The following is a 21,923-nucleotide window of genomic DNA, read 5'->3' as shown; positions in this document are numbered from 1 at the left end:
CTCCCTGTTGGTGCAGCGGGTTAGGACCTAACACTGCAAAGCCAGCCACAGCAGCTTCAGTGAGAGTTGTATCCCCAGCCCCAGAGGTGACCCACATGGTGCAGCAGACCTCCTGTCTCGCCCACTGCTCCCCTCCGCAGTGTACTTTGTCGATCTGCCTGTTCTGCTCCCCACTCTGTCTCTGGTGAATCTTCTCACTGCCCCTGCACCTCTGACCTGTACCCCAGTTCTGTATGCACAAATAAATAAGTTTTTTTTTAAAAAGAAAAATATATATGAATTAGGTGATAATAAGTACTTTTGAAAGAAATACAGAAGAGTAAGGAGTGAGGGTTTGAAGGTAGAGTTGCATTGGAAAGCATTGTTATTTTGTATAACTGTTTAGAGAAGTATATCTGGTAACATTTGAGCAAAGATCTCTGGAATCTGTAGGAATCAAGTGAGGGAGCAAGAAGTGTAAATAACTGGGAGATGAGAACTGCCAGTGCTTAGTACCAAAGGTCCCAATTTGGCTGGTAAGAGGCATTACAAAGATTTTTGTAAAAAGAATGTAGTGTAGCTAGAATATCTATATTTTGATAAGGTAGAGTTGTTGAAACTGAATTCTGTAACTTCCTTTAAGATCAAGCTTTAGTTGACAAAACCTAGCAGTTTACTTAGCTGCCATGATAAAGAGGGAAAGCATACATCTGAGATTGTAGGTTTGGCTCCAGACCACTGCAATAAAACTAATACAACAAAGTGAGTCAAACACTTTGAGGGTTTTCCAGTGGGTATAAAAACTATGTCACCATTACTATATTGTAGCCTGTTAAATGTGCAGTAGCATTGTATCTTAAAAAAAAAGTACAGATCTTAATTCAAAAATACTGTCTGTTAAGAAGTATTGACCATCATCTGAACCTTCAGTGAGTTGTAATCTTTGCTGATAGTGTGTCTTGCCTCTATGTTAATTGCTACTAATAATTTGGAATGAGTGTGGTAATTTACTAAAACAGGACAATAATGAAGTTTGCTTAATCAGTTCACTCAAGAAAGATACCTCTAGCATGTAATGCTGATTCAGAGTATTTTAGCCACTCTAATAAAACTTTCAAAATTGGAGATAGTCCTCTCAGAATATTGCTGCTGTTCTAGCAACTGAGTTTATGTAATATTTAAAATTTTTTGTTGTTATTTCAGTGATGCTCACAGCATCTTCACCAGGAATAGATGCTTAGTAATGCTAAGAAACTGCTTTATTTGCTCACTCATAGGAAGCAAATTCTCATAGATTGCAACTATTCAGTTAAATGTTTAGATTGCACTTATTTAAGATTTATTTATTTATGCATACAAGAACTGGGGTGTAGGCCATAGGTGCAGGGCTGAGAGGATTCACCAGAGACAGAGGTAGCAGAAAAGGCAGATAGAGCATCATATGCTGCTGAGGGAAACAGCTGGCAAGACAGGAGAGGTCTGCTGTGCCATGTGGGTCATCTCCCTGGCCAGGCATTGGACTTGTGCTCGCGCTGAGGTGGCTGTGGATAGCTTTATATAGTGCTATGTTTTAACTCCTTGTGCCACCAGGAAGGCTCAGGTTGCACTTAAAATTCTGGGTCTCTTACTTCCTTTATGAAATCTTTGCAGTTACTTCCTTTATGAAATCTTGAACCTCTCCAAGTCATAGATAAGAATTGAAATCAACTTCCTCCAAGCTTCTGTTCATATTTGGGAACACCTGTTAATATATGTTCTTAATGACATCTAAGTGATAAATACTTTGCAGAAGGTTTTTAATTCACTTGACCACATTCCCATCTTTTCTTGGGCAGCTATAGCCTTATGAACTATGTTTATTCAGCAGTAAGCCAAGAAAGTTTAAATTATGCTTGGGGCCAGGGGAAGGGAAGCAGCAGAATTGATGGCTTTTAGCAGTAATGAAAGCGGCATGATTCTCTTTGGACATCTTCATCAAAACTGTTGGGTAACCAGGTGCATTGTCAATGTGCAGCTATAAAATTTTGAAAGAAATCTTTTTTTTTTTCTGAGCAGATCTCAACGGTCTGAGGTTTTCCAGTAAACCTTGTTGTATACATGTGTTGTCATGCATGCTTTGCTCCTTTTATAAAGCGTAGGAAGAGTAGATGTACCATGATTCTTAAGGATCCTAGGATTTTGAGTTGGTAAATGGCTTCAACTTAAAATCACTTGGTATTTTAGCTTTTAACTAGTGAAACTTATCTTTTGAAGCTTTGAAGCCAAGTACTGATTAACTACACTCTAGTGATGAAAGCATCTTCTATTATTAGAAGGCTGTTTGTTTTTTTTTTTTTTTCCTTTACATGGAAAATCTTTTGTTAGTATAGTTCCCCCAATGATTTTAATTTCATCTGGACAACTTGCTGCAGCCCTTAAATTATCTCTTGCTGCTTTACCTTGTACTTTTATGTTACAGAAACAGCTTCTTAAACCTCATGAACTAACTTCTATCAATAGCTTCAAACATTAATGATGCAGCCTCCTTATCTCTTAGCCTTCATAGAATTTGGGCCTTGCTCTGGGATTTGGTTTAAGGGAATATTGTGGTTGGTTTGATATTCTAGCTAGACCACTAAAACCATGTTCTGTATCAGCAGTCAGGCTGTTTTTCTTATTATTTGTGTGTTCAGTGGAACAGCATTTAGTTTCCTTCAATAACTTTTACTTTGCATTCACAACTTGGCTAACTTTTATATGCAAGAGGCCTAACTTTTTTCGCTTTCCTCATTAAATCTTTAATATCTTGTTTTCATTGAACTTGAGGGATGTACCAGTGAATAATTAGAGGTCATCATAGGATTATGAACTGATAAAGAGTTGTCAGAACACATAAATTTACTGATTACATAGGTGACAGTTAAAATAGTAACAGCAAAGATCACTGACCACAGATTACCATAAAATAAAATAATTATGATGCTTGGAATACAGAGTTGTCATAACATCAACTTCTTAAAAAAAAAAAAAGTATGATCTGCAAAGCACCACAAAGCTAAGTGTAATGAAACAAGGCATGTATGCCTGTATATAGAGTTTCTAACAAAAAATGTTTGCAGGGACAAACTTAATGGATAGGAAAATTTTTATTTGTTTTGAAGAATGAACAAGAGTGGAAAGGTTTGAATGGGAAGATAGCAAGGCATATTAGAAAACCAAAATGTGATTCTATGTTGGAAGCTAAGATTCAAGGACATAATGACAAAGATGATATATATGCCATCCCTTAAATAGTAGGAACTCATTAACTTAAACAGTCTGTGTTGTGAATCTTTCTTTGGTCAGCTTAGGAAATGTTTGGATGGGTGGACGAGACCCCCAGATCAGTTATCTCAGATGTAGAGAGGCCAGTCAGTTCACTGTTTCTAGTCAATTTTGCTTGGAGCAGTTTTAAATTATGGTGTGCTTTGTATTACAAGACTGTTAGGCTTTCTCAAATTTGAGGTTGCATGCTGCTAACATTGCTAGAAAAGTATAATAATCTCCTCCCCGATTTGCAAACACTCTCAGGAGAAGGTGATGCCTCATTGCTAAGAAATAAATAAGGGCTGGATGCTTGCTTTGAATGGAGAGAAAGTGAAATTGCTGGAGGTGTAGGAGACTCAGTTAGCAATGGACTGTGTATGTAAACACAAAGACATGGGAACATCTTTGTGCAATATGGTGACAAATTTTATGACAGGTAAATTCTGAAAACTAAAAATACTGAGGGGTAATGTGACTATTAGCATCATCATGAGGAAGTAGCTATTTAATAATTGAATTAACTAGCCAGGAACGTTTCTGGAAAGTAAAATGATCTTTATATGGAAAAAAAAGCAAGGAATTAAACTTAATTAAGTTTAAGACTGGACCATTGTGCTTCAAGTTCTAGAAGATTAAAATGAGGAACACAGGGTCATGCCCTCAGTAGACTCCTTTGAGAGGAAGAGAAAGCTTAGCTTTGGGAATAAGAAAAGTACAATATTTTCAGTGCTGTAGGAGAGATATAACGTAATATTTAAGAAGATTCAGAAAAGACAGATCAAATTCTGTTTTTTACTTTCAGAAACTAAAACCTTGCATGCCAAATTAAACAATCTATTTAATTTTTGTTGCAGGTAGTCTGAATTGTGAAGTCCTTGTGTCATTATCCTTTACAAAGTCATTCTTGACTGTCTAGGATGCATTTGCTTATCAAATATTACTTTGTATAATTGGGCCTTTAGAGTAATATTTTGATGTGATAACATTGGTTACAACACTGTATATGAGTTTTGAAAGAGTAAGCAAATAAATCGCCATAGTTATATTGATGTTTCTTGCAATTGAGGTCAAATTACATCCATTGAATTCATATTTAATGAGTCTGCACTGAAGATTAAACTGGAAAAATTGACAATGAGTCATAAATAACTTTTCCCTCTTAATTGTTATAACAGATACTTATGCATATACTTTTTGCATATACTTTAAAGGTAAAACGGCTCATTTCAGAGTTTTTCTGTTTTCTAAATTGGAGCATGCTTTATATTTTCTTCACTGAATTTGTTAAAATATCTCTTCAGCACATTGGAGGGAAATTGAAGTCTGTTGACCTTTTCATTTTTGGCGTTGAAATGATTGGATGTATTTGATTACTTTATTGTAATGCTTTCTAGTATGAAATACAGAATCTTACATTGTTTTTAACTCTTTTACAGTAATGTTGCTTTTAGTTCCTAGATATTTTTTAATTGGAAATTTATGTAATAAGAACTTTCAGTTCATTTTCAGTTTTGTTTTGTTTGGTTTTGTTTGGTTTGGTCAGTGTTAGAACTAGTTATATGACCTAACAAGTAGAACTGAGGGGAGCAGGGAAAGGGTACTGAGTTACAAATCCTACCCACTTACAGAGTGCATGTCAGCTCTCTTAATCTGCCTGTGATTGTGAAGGTTGCATTCTAGGAAGGATATTAGTAAAAATAGTGACCTTCAACTTGTTCATGCTTTGGTTATCTGATTTCTGAGCTTTTTTCTAAGGTAGGGTTGAATAGTAGTAGTATAAAGACCTACCAGTAGCAGGAGAATTGAAAGTTTCCTTAGGCCTTGAAATAATTCCTTTTAAGATAAAATGCATAAGGTTGAGTTACTCCTTGAGGGTGTTTATTTTCTGATTATTGATCATTTATGTGATTCTAATCAATATCTTGTTTACTCCTCAGGTTGATTATAGTGATCGTAATTGTTCTGAGATTTTTAACAACTTACTCAAAATATTTGTCATTCTTACATGTTAGATCTTCTACTTGTTAGTATGCAAGTATTGGCATAACAATTAATTAAAATCAGAGAATAAATTAATTTTTTTCATTACAGATTTAATTCAGTGCACAAATGAGATGAATGTGAACATCCCACAGTTGGCAGACAGTTTATTTGAAAGAACTACCAACAGTAGTTGGGTGGTGGTCTTCAAATCTCTCATTACTACTCATCATTTGATGGTGTATGGAAATGAGGTAAGCAGAATTTCTAGCTAACATGTATAATGGAGTGTTGATTGATTGTTCAGCTTACTGTTCATACTGAAATTTCAGGGATGGCTTCAGCAAACTAACTGAAGGATAGATTAAAAAGTGCTAGTTGCCAAGGTAACAAATAATAATGTGGGCCCTACAAGTTGAGGAAAGATGACAGAAGAAGGTCAAAGCACACAGTTCTTCAGTAATGGAATCAGGAAGCAAAGATTCATTCCTAGAGGTGGTCTCTGTCACCAGCACTGATCTCTGTAGGCCTTGTATGTAGCCTGTATCCTTGTGCTTTTTATTAATATAGTCCAATTAGATTTTGTATGATTTCATATAATTAATTAATTGTAGAAGCACTTTGTGTAGTTCAAGCTGTAATATTGAGGAATAATGGGATTTTGCTGGAAGAGACTGATTGAAGAATGCTTTTATTAACAGAAAGTTGTGTTTGAAATATCTGTTGCCCAAAAGATCAACAATAAATAAGATGCTTAAATTTTTGCAGTTTAAAGTTTGGACAAATTCATCTTACTTTACATGGTAATATCTAGCAATTGAATTTTTAGTACTTTTCTCAACCAAGTATAATTATTTGAAAACTTGTATTTATAAATACATGTTTTTACTCTGTATGTGTTTTTTAGAAAAAGTATCCCACATATTAATGGAAAGTAACTTTAGTCATTAGTATTAGACTTGAGCATGTCATCCACTACTTTCTTTAGTATTTGGGCTTTTCAGTCATGAGATTCTTATTTGACAGATAACAGTGGAACAGAATTAAAGCAAGAATTTAGCCAAGCTATAATAACCACAGCAGACCTGACTGTACATTATGGTGTTCACTTCTAGTCCTTATCCAAAAGTATGTTTTATGGTTATAATCATAATTTAGATAAAATGTTATGTTTAACTTTTTTATATCATACCTTTTCTCCATATTCTTTGTTTTTCTCTTAATGACTGTACAGTTGAACATATATCCATAGTTTATTTGCAGCAGGATGTTGATTGATTTTGTTTATAGTTTTTAAAGTTTTTAATTTATTTCCAGAAGAGTTATCTGGAATAGCACTAAGTCAATAGATACTGTCATTTTTAGTACATATATTACTCTTAACCTTTAAAAATTGTTTTTTTAATTCCTTCTATCGAATATACAGAGGAAATAGGTGTTTGGCTATAGTATCAATGTAATTAAGCATTTTGATAATTTCTACTTTCATTAACAGTATTTTATTTTTGATCATAATTTCATGTTAATGTAGTTTTCATCTTTTATTTTTAATGTGGTTTCTTTTTTTTTTTTTTTTAAGATTTATTTATTTATTCATACAGAACTGGGGTACAGGCCAGAGATGCAGAAGGTGAGAAAATTCACCAGAGACAGAGCAGGGAGCAGAACAGGCAGATCAATGAAGTACACTGCTGAGGGGAGCAGCGGGCGAGACAGGAGAGGTCTGCCACGCCATGTGGTCACCTCCGGGGCATGCAGGAATCGAACTCATGTGGAAGTGGCTTAAGCTTCTTAGTGCTGTGCTTTAACCCGCTGTGCCACCAGGGAGGGCCTTTAATGTGGTTTCTTACTTAAAAAGAAAAGTTCATGAATGAGCTAATACCAGGTTACCTTTTAGTTTGCCTTCTTAACTGGCATTGATTTTTTCATCGTTTTTCTTTTTAAAGAAGCAAAACTTTAATAAAGGCAAAGAAATAGAAAGTTAAATGTTAACCCTTGCAGTTGAATGACAAAAGGAAGAACATAGCATTTTAACATCATTTTTAGGTAAACTCATGCTTAGTTTTCCTTAAGCAACTAGGAATAATCTGATGCTCTAGCTCATTTTTTGTGCTAGTTTGTACAACGCTCAGGTTTTCACATTGGCAAGTTAACTAATCTGTGAGAGAGCATGCGTAAGATTTCACTCTATTGTCATGGGAAGGCCATAGATTCTCAAATTTTCTAATAACTGAGGAAAGAAATTAACTTTCCCTGTAAGGAACTTATGTTACAACTGAAGAGAATGCAGTGGAACCTAAGTAGTCTGTGGAGGCCAGGGATACTCCTAAACATTTTACAGTGCATAGATTTGACAATTTCTAAGAAAATCAGAGCTTAAAATATTGTCTTAGCATGTCAACATCTTTATGAAATGAAATTGTTTTAGGATAAATAATGAAATGGAGTAAAATCCTAATTGATGGTAACTCTCCCCGCACACACGTGTGCGCGTGCGTGCACACACACACACACAGCTCCGAAGAAGAAGAAATTTGAAAGGAGTTTCTTTAACCTAAGAGCTTGTATGTAAAAGGATGTTAAAAGTGTTTTATGGTAGGCAGTTTGAAGAGCATGTTGATAGTATTTTGAGAACTACTTATATATACTGAAGGAACAGTGTCTTCCTGTGTTATATCCTGAGAAGTTGCTTGCACATGGAGACCGGGTACAGAGATGTCAGTGAAACAATAATAGTGATGTTGGCAGAACTCAAATATCCATATACATAATAACAATAGTTAATTGAAATGCTGTACTATCTTTTGAAATGAATGAACTAGATCTTCATATAGTAAGTGGACAATTCTTGGGGAAATGTTTAAAAGTTACTGGAAAGAGTAAACATTTTTGTAAATTTAAAATAGAAACAAAATTGTGCATACTTTATAGATGCTAATACATATGTAGTAAAAGTATTGAAATGGGTGTGGAAGTGATACATGCTATTTCAGCAAATTGATTATTTCTAAAGGAAGGAAAAAGGGTCATGGGGTTGAAGGTATAAGCCTATAATGTTTGAGTCTGTAAGATCTAAAGTGAATATGGTAATGTGTTAAATATGGCTAGTGAGTACAACGATATCTGCAATATTATTCTGGTATGATTATAACTTTTTTACTTTTTTAAAAACTCATAAAAATTTGCATCAGTTAATAGCTGTTTAAAGATGCTTCCTAAGTATGATTAGCTTGGCCCTCCAGCATTCTGCAGTAATATAAAAATTACTGGTTTAAAGTACCCAGTTCCTTTTATTTTGATTTTAATGTCATTGTTATGAGCATTAGGCTTTGATAAGTTCCTATATAATATTAAATAAGATGTATTATATCTGTAATATTGGTAATTAGAAGACAGGGGTATAAAAAATTGAAACTAGATAAGTTTAATAGGATGTGTTAGCCACACCTTATACCCCTAAGTTTTCAATTTGAGTTTGTTAGATGGCAGTGGTTTGATTTAACTTTTATTTGTGTGTGTGTGTTTTTTTTCCCCAGCGTTTTATCCAGTATTTGGCTTCAAGAAACACGTTGTTTAACTTAAGCAATTTTTTGGATAAAAGTGGATTGCAAGGTAAAGACAACTCATTAGAGAAAATCAGAAGTGACCCTTAAATGGCAATTATTGCAGAGCTGAACTCTTTTCTTTTATGCATGTGTTAGTGGAATGTGCATTAACTTCCACATTTTAGTGAAGGCTTTAAGAAATCAAAACTGTCTCAATGTTTAGATTGACTTCACTAGAAATGATGCCCAGATTAGATTAGATTGATACCCAGAACTCTTTGAGAGCAGTTTAAGGTAATGATTTGCATGTACCATTTCTTGATCTGAACTATCTAGATTTGACTTCTTCTCTGTTACTTTCCAGCTATGTGAATTTAAGCAGGTTATTTTCCCTCTCTGTATCTATAAAATCAGGAATACTGATCACACCTATTCTTTTTGGTTGTCATGAGGTTTAATGTAATCATTATATGTCACGTGCCTAGAATAGTGCCTGTCTAACAGAGAATGCTATGCTTCTACTTTCAAAGGTAATTATAGTGTATTACTTAGATGCATTGCCTTATTGATACTCATACCTGTTAATTTGTTTTAATTCAGTAACTTGAGATTGCTATAATCTGGTTGTAAACCTTCCATGCTTTTGTACTGCTGTATTTAGTTTCAGAGCCAGATTATTAGCAAAAGAGAATGTCAGTTTTAGACATACAGACAAACCTCATAAAAGACATACCAAAAGACTTGAGAATAGTCACCGTAAGGCTCAGTTTGAGAAGTATCTTTAGGGAAGGTGATATTTTGTGCTAAACTTTGAAAAATGAAGGCATGAATTGGCTTAAGTAGAGGTACACAGATGAGAAAGAACATGGGATATCTGGTTTATAGAGAAAATGATATTGAATAAAATATATGAATAATATTTTGGAGAATATTAGTTGCAAATAGCCCTCAAGGTGATGTTCAAGGCCTAAATCAGGCATAGAATATTTTAATAAGAGTTTGGGTTTTATAATGCTGTGAGAAACCACCAAAATTTTGGGAGTTGGAGGAGTTGGGGAGACAGAGTATGTTATAAAGCATCATAATTTGATTAGAGTGAATAGTGTTAAAGACATTGAAGTCATTCTGATTATCTGTTAAAGAGTTAATACCTGAATTGTGGTTTTTGTGGGTATAGAATTGAAATTAGTGACTAAATGTGTTTGGGTTAGGGGTTCTTCACTTTAGTTTTGGCAGATGGATGTAGTAATTGGAATGAATTACATACCCTACCTTTCAAGAGATTCTGGAAGGCAAGTAAGTAACCTTATGCAGAGGACCAAGTGTCAAATGATTTTACTTTAACAAGAGATTTATGCTATAAGTTAAGGGGAAAAAGTAAACAGTGGAACCCCTCTTCAAATAAAATCTGAAATAGTAGCCAGTTGTACAACAGCTATAACTGGAATTGTTCTGTTTTTGGTAACATGAAGAAAACTGTATGTTCATCTTTTTAGTTATAGCCATGAAAACAATATGCAAACTGGTACTTTAGAGCAGAGATTGCATATGTCCAAGTGGGCTGTTGGTGTCTTCTTAGCTACTGATTTTCCATTTTCTTCTGATGGAAATTCAGCATGTCAGGGGATAAGATTCTAAGGCTTATGTAGGAAATAGTGTTTAGGATATATATATATATATTTAGAGTTTATAGTTTAAAGAAATTATAAAGACTGAAACATTCATTAAAAGCAATAATTCAGTGGTGATTTGAAAAGTATTTTGATTGCTGATGTATTTTATTGAATAGAGTCTTGGTATATTTTATTAAATACATACTATTGTTTTCCTGGGTTCATATATCTATAAATAGATTTCCAGCTTAGTGAGTTGAGTAGACATTGTGTACATGTAATAGCTACAAGCTGTTCTTGGAGTCACATAATATAGGCAGAATTCAGGGGATGTTTCCACTTTGAAGGATGAGGGTTATTTCTTACAGCAGAGAGGATGAACTAGGGGCCTCCCTCATGGCTCAGGAGCTTAAGTCTCAGCACTACAAAGCTACCAACAGCCACTGCAGCTCTAGTTGGATCCCTGGCCAGGGAACAAACAGCACGGCAGACCTCTTTTGTCTTACCTGCTGCTCCAGTCAGCAGTGTATTCAGTCAATCTGCCTGTTCTGCTCCCCACTCTATATCTGGTAAATCCTCTCACCCCCACCTCCTACCTCTGGCCTACACCCCAGCTCTTGTATGTATAAATAAATTTTTAAAAAATTCAAAAAAAGAAAGAGAAAATGAAACAGAGTAAATAAAAGGTAACAAAAAATCAGAGTAATATGAGCTTCTAATACCTATAACAATACTCTAGTAGCTACCATAGGCAGTATTTTATTTCCTGGTTTGTTCACTGATTTTTTCCAGTGGTACTTAGTAGGCACTTAAGAAATATTTGCTGAACAAAATTGATTGGTTGTGGTGTTAAATCTAGTTACTTTTTTTTGTTTGTTTTTGTATAGGTACTGTCTTTTTAATGTAGCAGAGAACACCAGGTTAAATCAAATTTGTTCGGTGAAGATGAGCCATAAAATAGGATCAACTTTTCAGTGAGAAATAAAAACTGGAGATTTCCTTAACCAGGCGATATCTAAATTACATTTTTTTTTAAAAGTACCATATATTGAATTCTGTCTTCTGAGGTCTGCAAATTTCATGATTGTGATGAAATAAAATCTTTAGATAATCCTTCAGAAAATTTTATGGAAAGTATTCACATAACTTTTTTACAATGTAAATTTGTACAGGGCCAGTTTTTTCAGTGGACTATGCAATTTTGATTTTTTTTTAAATGGAGGTACTGTTTTACATCTTAGTTAGTTTTTTGCAGTATAGGATTTACTTCTTCAGTTGTAACTACTATAATATACTCGTACCACAAAAGCATCCATACTCCACTACCATTCTCCATTGTGCCTCAGATTTAAGGCCAGCTTTTAAAGTTTGGTTTTAAAGTTTTGTCTTTTTTCTGGCCCTTTGTTTGGTTTCTCTGTATTTCACATACGAGTGACCCCTTCTAGTATTTATTCTTCTCCTTCTTGGTTATTTTATAAGCTTAGCTTACTCCCTTACATCTCCATGTTTGCTATATGTAGTAATTTTTTTTATACTTTTGATAGGGCACACATAATTATGGTTATAAATAAATGCAACTAAGTATTTCATAATTATAAACATTACAAAATTGCTTAGTGATTTGAGTAGTGCACCTGTATAGTTCCACTGGATGTTAAATTTTAAACATGAGGCAGGTTATCAAATAGCATAAAAGAACATGTTTTTCATGTCCTGATAAATGAAAGATAGGAAAGTTGAATAGACGTAAACAGAATGATTGTTTTAGTGAATTATTAAGGGGAAAAGTTTTTCAAAGCCACATATGAGATATCTAACATAAAAGTATGAAGTTATTAGAGAATTTAATGAGATACTGTTTGTATCTCATGATGCACTTAGTTTGCATCACTATATTCAGTTGGGCTATCAAGGCATTATGGCCATTGGTTGACATTTAGTTGATTTTCTGAGCAAATTGGAACTTTATATCATTTATGAAGTCTTTCTTTTTTTTACAGGGTATGACATGTCTACGTTTATTAGGCGGTATAGTAGATACCTAAATGAAAAAGCAGTTTCATACAGACAAGTTGCATTTGATTTCACAAAAGTGAAAAGAGGGTAAGTTGAGTATTTCAAAATGTAAGCCATAATAATTTTTCAGATTTTGAATTATGGGTCGTCAGGTTGTTTTAAAAGATGAACTACATTTTTCTTCGAAGAAGGACATCTATATGATTTCTACTTAAAGTTTCCGGGTCAGTAATGACTTAAAAGTATCTGACATTTTGTAATAGTTTGTTCTCTGTTTATTAGAAAAATTAAATGGGAATTTGAATTGTAGATTTAATAACCAACTCACTTCTTTTTTTTTTTCCCCACAGAGCTGATGGAGTTATGAGAACGATGAACACAGAAAAACTACTTAAAACTGTACCAATTATTCAAAATCAAATGGATGCTCTCCTTGATTTTAATGTAAGCTGGCAACACAGATGCTTTAATGATTTAAGATTTTAAAAGTTGTTATTATAATTGGCCAGATTTTATATTCTCAAAAGTTTGCATAGGTTATAATTTTTTCATATTAATGTAATATTTGACTAAAAAATGCTATGATGGTTGTCCCAGATCAATTTTATTTTCTTTTTTATAGTTGTGTTAAGAGTAACAACAATTTCTTTGGTGGAACTTCTTTAGCACTAGAATTAGATGGTATACAGCTAAACAAATTCATGAAATGCTAAAGGGATGAAAAAGTAAAGGTATTGATCTGAAAATCTGCTTTATTTTGATAATGAACTTTAGATTTAAAAAATTTACAACCATAACCTAAAGATAATTGCAGATTTGGTTCCAGACTATAATAAAGCAGCTAGCCCAGTTAAATGAATTGAGATACCTTTTTTGTTTCTCAGAGCATATAAAAGCTTTGTTTACACTAGCGTAATCTAGTAAGTATAAGATGGTATTATGTTTAAAAAAATAAAATAGAACTCAATTTTAAAATACTTTACTGTTAAGAAATGCTAACCATCTGAACCTTGAATGAGTCATACTGTTTTTGCTGGTAGGGGATCTTGTAAAAAAAAAATATATCTATCTGCAAAGTGCATGAAAGTGAATTGCAATAAAATGAGGTATATAAAGATTTTCTTTTTTAGTAGCCAACTTAATATTTCACTTTACCTGCTTTGTAAAACTCAAAAGTACAGTTACTAAGAAATAGGCCCTCCCTAGTGGCGCAGCAAGTTAAAACACAGCATTGCAAGCCAGGCCCAGCTGCTTCAGTGTGAGTTCAATCCTTGGCCCCGGAAGTGATCCCCATGGTACTGTAGACCTCTCCTGCCTCACCCACTGCTCCCCTCAGCAGTGTACTTGGTCAATCTGCCTGTTCTGCTCCCCACTGTGTCTTGGGTGAATCCTCTCACTGCTCCTGAACCTCTGGCCTGTACCCCAAATCTGTATGAATAAATAAACCTTCAAAAAAAAAAAAGTTAAGTTCAGATATACTTGTAATAACCTGTTTGTAGTTACTGCCCAAAAATTCCCAGGAATTTTTTTAATGTCTATTACTTGAACCAGCTGTCGTTTGTAATATGTTAGGTGTTAACTTTGCCAAGTTTTTTGTCTTTGGGGCACTTTTGTCTGAAGACATTTTAAAGATTGTGAGAGAAAGCTTGTGAATGGAACTATGAGAATTACATGCTAAATTTGGTAGCATTTAAGCATCTTGGGTAGGGACCAGGTCTTCTTTTTCTCTGCTGTCCTCATTTGTCACTTTTGTATGGCACATAGTATTCCATAAGCATATAGTAAATGGTTCCTGTAAATACTTCATAGCCTAGATTATTAAACTATTACTTGCTTTTTTTATATGTTGTGTGAGACAAAAATGAGTTTAAATTTTAAAATAGTTGTTTGACAATAAAAAAATTAACAGATGAAAATAGAATGAAACATTCAGTATTCACAATAGAATTATAACACAGCCAAGCTCATTGCTTTTATATATTGTGTGTGGCTGCTTTTATGATGTAACAGAATTGAGTAGTTGTGACAGAGACTGTGGCCTACAATCTAAGCTACTAACATTATTAGCCTTTTAAAAAGAGTTTGCTGACTTCTAGCCTAAATGATAAAAGGAGTTGATGTAGTTACTAAGTTTTATTTTTTTTAGGAGTCCAACCCTGATAATTTCTTGAACTCAATATTTTGTAAAATGCTTTATAAAATAATGTACTTTTTTTCAATGTCTGTATTATACTTCATCTGCAGTTAACCTGATCCTCCAATTGATATTTAGACTTTTCTTTTTTAGCGTATTACTGGGTTTATTAACTGAGTAAATGGAGAAAACAGAAGTAGAATAAATCTCCATATTGTGTGTGTGTGTGTGTATTAGATTATGTCTATCTCTGCATTAGAGCTACATAATTATAAGCCATAAGCCTATCTCTGTAGGCTTAATTCTTTTTTTTTTTTTTTAAAGATTTATTTATTTGTGCATACAGAACTGGGGTACACGCCAGAGGCTCAGGGGCAGTGAAAGGCTTCACCAGAGACAGAGTGGGGAGCAGAACAGGCAGATCAATGAAGTACACTGCTAAGGGGAGCAGCAGGCGGGTTAGGAGAGGTCTGCCACGCCATGTGGTCACCTCCGGGGCAGGCGGGAATCAAACTCATGTGGAAGTGGTTTCAGCTTCTTTGTGCTGTGCTTTAACCCACTGCACCACCAGGGAGGGCCTGTAGGTTTAATTCTTAGGGAAAGAATTGGGTGGGTAAGAGGATACAAACACATATTTTTATATTGGTGATGTATGCTGCAAAAAGATGGAATCAGTCACTTGTCAATAAGTACCTGCTTTTCTTCACCTTAATCAGCCTGAATAATACTGAATAATGGTTGATTTTGATAACCTATTGTTTTAGTGCTTCAAAATGATCTAATTTGATTACATTTTAATTTACCTGATGAATGAAAATAGAACCTCTTTTCACATGTTTTTAGCTATGTACTTTTATTTTGTGAACCATCTTATTTGTATTGTTATTGGATTCAATGTAATAGAAATTAGCCTTGTTAGATCTTCTGCAAATATATGCCAGTTTGTTGCTTACTGTTTACCTTTGTGTTTATGTTTTTCTATAACTGCCAATAGGCTAATATTTATATATTAGATTTTCATATTTCCTACAAATGAACTTAAGTTGGTTGATTTTTTTTGTGACTCATTGCTTGAGATAAAACTAAAAATCGCTACAGTATTCTTGACAAACAGATACTGTTTTTTTGTTTGTTTGTTTGTTTTTTTAACCACATAATAACAACAGCAAATAATGGTTATTTCTATCTTAGGTACTTCTGTACTCTAGGCTATCTTCAATCAGTGTGTCACTTAATTCAGTAACTATATCACGTGGAAATAATATTCATAACTATTTTAAATGTGGGTTTGTTTGTAATACAGTCCCTATGTTTCAGTAGTTCAACTTATTTTTTTTGGCTTTTAATGGTGTTATGGGTTATGTTTTCAGTAATTCTGTACATTGAATTTTGATCTTTTCCTGACCCACGTTGGTACTATTCTTTTGTGATGCTGGCAGTGGCAGTAAGTCTTAGCTGCTTATTAGCCCCTCACCCCATTAGCAGGATAAACAACTGATACTTTTTGGTAGTTTTTTTTGTTGTTGTTGCCAGTGTTTTTAAATATTGTGTTTTGTTGCTTTCCCATCGCAAGTCTACAAAATGCCCGTGAAATTAGTTTGCTGAACTGTAGCTACTGTAAGTGTTCTTAGCAGATTTAAAGTAGCTTAGACTAGGTTATGATATTAAATAGATTAGGTTTACTAAGTGCATTTTGATTTGATGATGTTTTAAAACATCATGTAAGTTGATGAAGATTTGTTTTGAGAAAAAGAAAAACCAATGTGTCATATGTATAGTTAATAAGCTGATTGTAGTAACCATTAAAAAAATACTTTTTGGTTTCAGCATATTTAGTGAATTTCATGATTCAAAGTGAATTCCTACCTAGGAATTGGCTTTATTTTGCAATTAGATAGGAATATTTGAAGTTGGAATGAACTTACTTACTAATTTCAGATAGCCTAGGAATATTGAGTTAGAATAGATGTATTTGTTCATATTTCTCATTTGCGAACTAAATTGAATGTTTAAGGTACTTGTTTGCCTTAAATGTTTCAGGTAATTGTTTGCCTTTGACTTTATTGTGAATCTGAACTCTGGTTTTTATATTAACTCTAACTGATACAGGAAATATCTTTTTCCCAAATGCATCCTAATTATTTTAATTCACTGCATTTTAATTTGATGGAAGTAATTGATACTTGAAACATAAGACTAGCTAATCTTTTCTCTGAAAATTTTCCCCCCAGGTTAATAGCAATGAACTTACAAATGGGGTAATAAATGCTGCCTTCATGCTCCTGTTCAAAGATGCTATTAGACTGTTCGCAGCATACAATGAAGGAATTATTAACCTGTTGGGTAAATATTGCTTTAGCTTAATCTTTTATTTCTTACCTTTTGACTTATGGATAAAGAATAGTTGATGTTTTACTTAAAATTGCCTGAAAATTTAGGAAGATACATTCACTGAGAAATAATTTGAGAAAAGAATTTTTTATCTGATTATATATAAAAATAGAATGAGCTGTATATTTTCAAGATACAGCTTTTTTTCTATCAAATTTATTTAATTTTTCTGTCCCAGAGAAACCTTATTTTCTCACAAATCACTCTAAATAAACTTTATAAGTTGGTGTTTTCTGTTGTGCCTAATTTTTATAGTGATAGTTACTTAAAGTGCTTTATGCATTTTTAAGCATGCAAAAAAGCATGTGTAGTATTCTATTTTATATTCACTTATACATAAGGAATGTGATTAATTTTACCATACACATGAAATATAATTACTTTTTCCTAGAAATGCTAATATTTTTCAGTGGGATTTGAATGAAGTAGATAGGTAACTCTTTGTAAAGGGCATTCTAGTGTTAAGTATCAGACTTGTTTTACTCCAATACTTTTGTTCTCCCTTACCCACTTTTTTATTTTAAGAATTAAGTTTGATTTTCTGTAGGCTACATTAACACAGACTTATACAGAAATACTTTTATTAGTCCATGGAGATAGGGAAATTAAATTGGGGGTTATCTTTTTTTTACAAGTGAAAAATGAAGAGATTTCTTTTCTACAGAGCTTTGGGGAAGCATAGTCTTCCACTGAGATTAGTGCCAAGTAGGCTCATTGCTGCTGTTTATATATTAACCTTCAGTAAACTTTTCAAGTGACATTTGGATATGACAAAAGTGCCATTTTTATTACTATACCCAGAGTATGTGGAAGTAGACATTATTGCTTTGTACTAATAGGTACAATATATACTGTACTTTTCTTGCAAAGGTACAATATGTGTTGATATTGCAAGTATATATTGAGGTAATTGTGAAGGAAGAAATATATGATTAAAATCAACTGGTTTTTTTTCTTCTATTTTTAATAACACCTCTAATTTACTTTAAATATCTAAACTAATTTGATACTGACTTTTTTCTGTAAGATGAGTTTCTTTGAGATAATTGTATGACCTCTCTGGAATTATTAATCTTTTTCCTTTTTGGGTGTTATATTTTAATAGTGAATAAAAGTATTTTACATCTACTTTTAATAGAAAAATATTTTGATATGAAAAAGAACCAGTGCAAAGAAGGCCTTGACATCTATAAGAAGTTCCTGACTAGGATGACAAGAATCTCAGAGTTTCTCAAAGTTGCAGAGGTAAACTGTCTTTCAGTAGTATGTAGCAAGCAAGTTGGTGATTTTAGGCTCTAGTACCACTATGATATTCTGTGAAAGATGGAATAGGATAGAGTAGAATGATGACATCAAAGAAAATAGCTTTTTGTTATTAACCGTATCTTAAATTTACTGATAGTAAATTTACTTTGGATTTAAAGTATCTTTCAAGGAGAAGTCATTGGTTTTCTCTGTTTCTTTAGGGTCAGTCACATGCTACAAGCAAAAAGGTAGTATTTATTCTGTGATGCCAGTAAATCCTTTAAGTTAACTTCTAATTTGTTGATTTATACCTTACATTTACTAGCTATAATTACTGGTCTAAGTTTTAAGCCCTGTTTTCCTCCATGATAATAGATCATCTATCTGCTCATATGTTCTGAGATACTGGTTCCCTGCTCTAAAATACTATTACATGAACCTGTCTTGTAATTTCATTATGCAACTTTAGTTCTTGGAGTAAAGGTACAAGTACATTTGTCAAATGTTTTTGAAGACATATGTATCAGTTATTAACTGTTGACAAGTTTATTCACTAAGATCTTAAGTTTTGTACTGATGCTGGTCTTAAGTTGTGAAAAAAAAGAAGAGTGATTAGAAAATGAAAGCACAGCCACTGGGAGGGAAAAGTTTTTAAATTTGTGTTATAGAATAGATAACAACAGTTTTTATCTTTTTTGCTGGAAATTGACTAGACCTGAACAATAACGACGAAGTGTCTTAATATTACTTTGTGGAGACAGTTATATCCTGTTTAGATACCACTTGACTTTTGTATAACCTATTCAAGAACAGTAGATTTTAAAAAGTATTATCTGTGGTGATTGCTTATTTTATGGAGAAAGACATTCATTATGAGGGTTGTTCCTTAACATTTTGTGCCCAAGGGAACTTTTTCGTGGTCATCTTTTCTCATTCTTACCACAGTAATTTTATCTTTTGACACAGAAGTGATGGATTCTGCAGATAGTGGTGATAGCTTACATAAGTTCTCAAAAGTTGTGGAGAATTGTTTATTTCCAGCTTCACCTTTCCTCTTAAAATTTTTAGAGCCATAAAAGAACATTTAAGCCCTTAAAAATGTTTGAACAATGTCTTGTGAGATTAAATAAATATCCCTGTGAATTTTAAACTTTTAGAGAATCTTCTCAGAAATATTGTTCATAGTACCAGCCATGAATGTTTTCTAAGCTTTATTTATAAAGCATCTTTATTTTAATTTTATTTATTAAATGCAGTGTTCCTTCTTTTTACAGCAAGTTGGAATTGACAGAGGTGACATACCAGATCTTTCGCAGGTAAGAATATTGTTACACTATCAATTCATTGCTATGTATTTCTAGGTGAGGAGGCTACAAGGTAAATGATACATAGTTTTGCTGTTAAGAAATTAGTGTATTTTTTCTTGACAGATGTTAACATTTTTGGTGTATTGCTAACAGTTTTAATATTAAGACCACATAAACTGATCTACTCACTTATATTTGTGAAGCTAGGTACTACTAAACCTTTCCTTTTGTTTAATTCCTTTCATCTCTTCCCCATCATCTATCATCTTTGTCTAAAACAGGAAAAAAATTTTAAGGACTGCACTTACAGAACATATTTTCAAATTTTTCACTTATAATATTGGTACATAGATTTATATATGCAGGATTTATTTTTCCTCCCTTTAGCCTTTTATTTTGACTTTTTGACTCAGGAGTTTTAAATAGGTATAAGCCTCAAACCATGATGTTGATTTAAGAGAGCAGGGTTTTTTTGTTGTTGTTGTTTGTTTTTAATCTAAGTCCTTCCTGTATCTGTAACTAGTCCTGCAATTTGGAGAAGTAACTCGCTATACTTTAGTTTGATCATTTCTAAAATGGGTATTTATCCATTTTAGTAGCAGGGTGTGGTAGGGGGAACAAGTTAAATGAGTTAATATCTAAAAAGCTCTCAGAACATTAAGCTCTCAGTCATGTTAGCTAAGAACATTAAGCTCTCAGTTAGCTATTTATCAGTTTATATAATCAAAAAAAAATTCTAGGAGAGAAACTTTATACCTGTGCTTTTCCTTTGGTTGTATTATGTGCTTTTTTTAAACTGAGTTTTCAGAATGAAGGTACCTGAGGTATATGTATAGTTAACTTTATGAAAGACATTTGATCCTTTTTCAAGGTAGATGTATCTTGTGATTTAAATTGGTTCTTCTTTGGTGCTAGTCTTGTTTTATTTATCATTAACTAATCAAAAACATTGGACATTTTCAGTTACTCAGCAAGTGTTTATTAAGTACTGGTACATATTTGACAATAACTGTCAACTTTTAGGGTAGATTCTAAAATAAGTTAAGCAAAATGTTTTTAGGATCCTTTTACTGTCTTTTTTACAGAATCTCAGTGTTTATATTTTTCATAGTTAATTTTTTGGAACATATTTTCTTAAATAACATTACATTGTAACATAAGTTGGCTTGTTTCATTGAGGACATGTGAATATACTATGTTAAGTTCACATTTCTCAATATCCCTTACTAGGTGATAATTATGTAATAAAAATCATATTGTTCTTAAATAAGGTCATTGTAAATTGGTTCATGAGGAATATACCTCATGAACTATTTATTTCTGCTACTCTGATGTTATATCATATTGGATTTGTTTAGACTAGTGGCCTAATTACACTGAAAGACTTACTATTTACAATTTCAGGCCCCTAGCAGTCTCCTTGATGCTTTGGAACAACATTTGGCTTCCTTGGAAGGGAAGAAAATAAAAGATTCTACAGCTGCAAGCAGGTACAGTATTCTTCATTGGGCAAAGAGCATAAGCTATTTTTCTAAGAGAATAAATAAGTTTGGATTGAGGTTCTAAGTTATTTCAGTTCTCTTTATCTTGACTTAGTCACTTCTAAAATGGGTTTAGTAATAATAGTGTCGTAGATGTGCCGTCAAATATTAAAATGGGTTAATACATGTAAATTTTTGAAATAGTTCCTAATCTTCAGTAAATGTCATTGTTTGGAATTGTGTTCACAGTATCAATATTTTTCTTAAAGATAATAATGTACTGTTGAATTAAAGTTATGTATTATAAGTACAACTTTGATTAACATTCTTAATAGCTCTCTGTAGTGTGTAGTAGTAATTCTGGCACTCAAGCCTAGGATTAAATTTCATCATTTTTCACTAATGTTAGCTAATGGGGTTGATGATTGGACATGCTAGATTTTAATAAATCTATTAGACTTTGAGCTGATTTCTGTGACAAAGATCAGTTAGTACAGCAAATGGAAAATAATACCCATCACATATCAACCTTGTAATGTGATTTTAAGTAGTGATTTGAATGATTTTTTTACATTTTCTTATGAAGATTTCCTTCTTATAGTATGAACATACATATATATATGAACTTTTCTGTATTTTAGACTTTTTATTGTAGCTTTAGAATTTATTTAACAATAAAATTTTATTTGTAAAGGAAATGGTTTTTTATTCCAATTTTGTTGTTTGAATTTTCTAGTAGATTTTAGAAGTAAAAATTACAATGCTCAGTAGTTATTTAGGATATAGTGAAAAAATATAGCCAAATAATTCAGACATACTAGTTTACCTCATATTTTATAGCATAAAATTTCTTGCAATTTGGGCCCTCCCTGGTGGCGCAGCGGGTTAAAGCACAGCACTGAGAATCTAAAGCTACTTCCGCATGAGTTCTATCCCCGCCTGCCCTG

General features: G+C 32.9%; 1 protein-coding gene across 12 annotated transcripts in view; it reads left to right on the top strand.

Moving 5' to 3' along the window:
• Nucleotides 1-21,923, top strand: part of PICALM (phosphatidylinositol binding clathrin assembly protein) — a 91,353-nt gene that overhangs the window by 28,312 nt on the left and 41,118 nt on the right. For all 12 annotated transcript variants that reach the window (XM_004683267.2, XM_012725545.1, XM_012725546.1 and 9 more), the window contains exons 2-9: nucleotides 5,356-5,498; nucleotides 8,781-8,856; nucleotides 12,403-12,505; nucleotides 12,769-12,862; nucleotides 16,784-16,895; nucleotides 18,082-18,188; nucleotides 19,463-19,504; nucleotides 20,900-20,985. In XM_004683267.2, coding sequence (XP_004683324.1) covers nucleotides 5,356-5,498; nucleotides 8,781-8,856; nucleotides 12,403-12,505; nucleotides 12,769-12,862; nucleotides 16,784-16,895; nucleotides 18,082-18,188; nucleotides 19,463-19,504; nucleotides 20,900-20,985 — 763 coding nt within the window. The remainder of the gene's footprint in view (nucleotides 1-5,355; nucleotides 5,499-8,780; nucleotides 8,857-12,402; nucleotides 12,506-12,768; nucleotides 12,863-16,783; nucleotides 16,896-18,081; nucleotides 18,189-19,462; nucleotides 19,505-20,899; nucleotides 20,986-21,923) is intronic.

The sequence above is a fragment of the Condylura cristata genome, unplaced genomic scaffold, assembly GCF_000260355.1.
Source record: "Condylura cristata isolate star-nosed mole 26May11 unplaced genomic scaffold, ConCri1.0 scaffold00015, whole genome shotgun sequence".
In the NCBI taxonomy this organism is placed as follows: Eukaryota; Metazoa; Chordata; class Mammalia; order Eulipotyphla; family Talpidae; genus Condylura; species Condylura cristata.
Note: the sequence above shows the minus strand (reverse complement) of the source record. Positions and strands in the feature narration are given on the sequence as shown.